Below are 1,867 nucleotides of genomic sequence, written 5' to 3'. Positions count from 1 at the left end.
CGGGAGGTGCGAATTTTGCACAGTGCCAATTCCCCCCGTTCCTTCCCTGGAAAATATTTTGAGCCATTACACTTTCCTCGATTTTATTACCTGAGGGAACTTGACAGAACTTATAAAGACACAATTGCTATATAACTTCCACCGGTCTATTTTTCTTCAAAAGAAAGCCAAATCAAAACGCCGCGATAAGTTTTGTGAAGCCGAAACTCAGGGAAACTGATATAAAGTGGTGACAAAAGATGCGCAGAGGTGAGCGGTGCTTCCTCGTCGTGCTGGGCGCTATCGGTTTGTCGCGATATCTACGGAGCAGAAAGAAACGTGCGAGCTCTACAGAAGGTGTAAACACAGAAAAGAAAGAATATCACCGATGATTTACTATTAACAGTACCAGAGGTGACGTGAAACCGTCCACCAAAACGTTACCCTTTTCAGTCAATAGGTCGCAAAGTGTCTTAAATTCATTACTTGGCACTTATTGAAATTCGTGACGTCGAAAATGGATTAAAAAAGGTGAAGCAAACCTGAGTGAAACAAAATATATTGTACTGACAACAAATGTAATGAAATAACAGCATCTTTTTTTCTTTTTTTCTTTTTAAAATAACTTAAAATACACTAGAAAAAATATGGTCAATATAAATAATTTTGTTTTCATGGAGAACAAATAGATACAAAGCCCGTCCATACCAAAGTTCGCGTAGAAGAGCTTTCCCTCTGTCTTGGCAATAAGCATGAGGGTCTGATGGCAAACTGGGATAACAATCACCGACTGCAAGGTACCCCAGGTTAAATAGCTATACGTCTTTCAAATAATAATAACAAAAAAAAAATCACAAGATTACGTGAATAGATACACCTTTATGAGATAAAATGTAAATGTTTGACAGTCAACTATCGATTCACAAGTCATAGCCAAAATAAACTTTGTTCGTGTGTATCAACATATTTTACATGTACCCAGTACCTCTTATTGGAATTTGCCGTTGTGTAAAGTGGTGGTTGGGAATTAAATACTCTTTTTTTATTTTTTTATTTTTTTCTTTTGTTTTTGCCCTTCGGACAAGAGAGACCCCGCAACGGGAGGCACGTTCCGCTCTCCTGATGCTTTCCGCTCCCTTTTATGTCAGAGGTGGGACAGCAAACGACCCACAAAGATTTAAGAGTGGAAAAAGTAGTGCTTGATCTCCCTCTCTCTTTCTGCTTCCCTCCGAGATTAAAAGAGAAAGAACCCAGCCACGTTTGTTTGTTTTGTTTTGTTTTTTCCTACTAAAGATGAGGGTGAAGTGCAAGTGAATCAAAGGACTCCATCAATGAAATACAAATACATGCAACCCGGAATGCTGCTGGAGGAAGTATCCCGGACAGTTTCCCATTAGAAATTCGCAGAGAAATCATTGTCTCTTTTTTCCCCGTGGTTTTTTTTTTTTGTGGGTTTTTTTTTTTTTTCCCCTCTTCGTCGTCGTCTCTCTCTCTTCTTTTTGTCGCTATTCCAGACGTGGTTGTTAAACTCAAGTATCTGATGCAACGTGAAAGGAGGCCCGCCTCTCTTATCAAATTTCTTGTATTAAAGTGAACTTCGCAGAAAAAGGTCAGTTTCAAAACCTGTGAACTTCCCAGCTGCGCGTCTAGTTCCTCTAATTCTTTAAATAAGTATATATCTCCCGTCAGTTTCTCCTCCCCCTCGTCTTTGTGTCCCCCCCCCCCTTTTCATTTAGAAAAAAAAAAAAAGAAGCGAGCGAGCCCGGTCACAGCCCCAGGGCGGCGGCGTGCTTCTTGGCCTTCAGGCGGAGGTCGGCGATGCTGGAGTTCTTGCTGGTGGTCTTGGCGGCGGCGGCGGCGGCCACCACGGAGGCGGCGGAGGCGGACT

General features: G+C 41.8%; 1 protein-coding gene across 1 annotated transcript in view; it reads right to left on the bottom strand.

Moving 5' to 3' along the window:
• Positions 1-1,745: 1,745 nt before the first annotated feature.
• The window catches only part of SHOX2 (short stature homeobox 2), a 3,291-nt gene continuing 3,169 nt past the window's right edge, over positions 1,746-1,867 (bottom strand). The window contains exon 2 of the mRNA XM_009333993.1: positions 1,746-1,865. Coding sequence (XP_009332268.1) covers positions 1,746-1,865 — 120 coding nt within the window. The remainder of the gene's footprint in view (positions 1,866-1,867) is intronic.

Source organism: Pygoscelis adeliae, unplaced genomic scaffold (assembly GCF_000699105.1).
Source record: "Pygoscelis adeliae isolate BGI_AS28 unplaced genomic scaffold, ASM69910v1 Scaffold241, whole genome shotgun sequence".
Classification (NCBI taxonomy): Eukaryota; Metazoa; Chordata; class Aves; order Sphenisciformes; family Spheniscidae; genus Pygoscelis; species Pygoscelis adeliae.
Note: the sequence above shows the minus strand (reverse complement) of the source record. Positions and strands in the feature narration are given on the sequence as shown.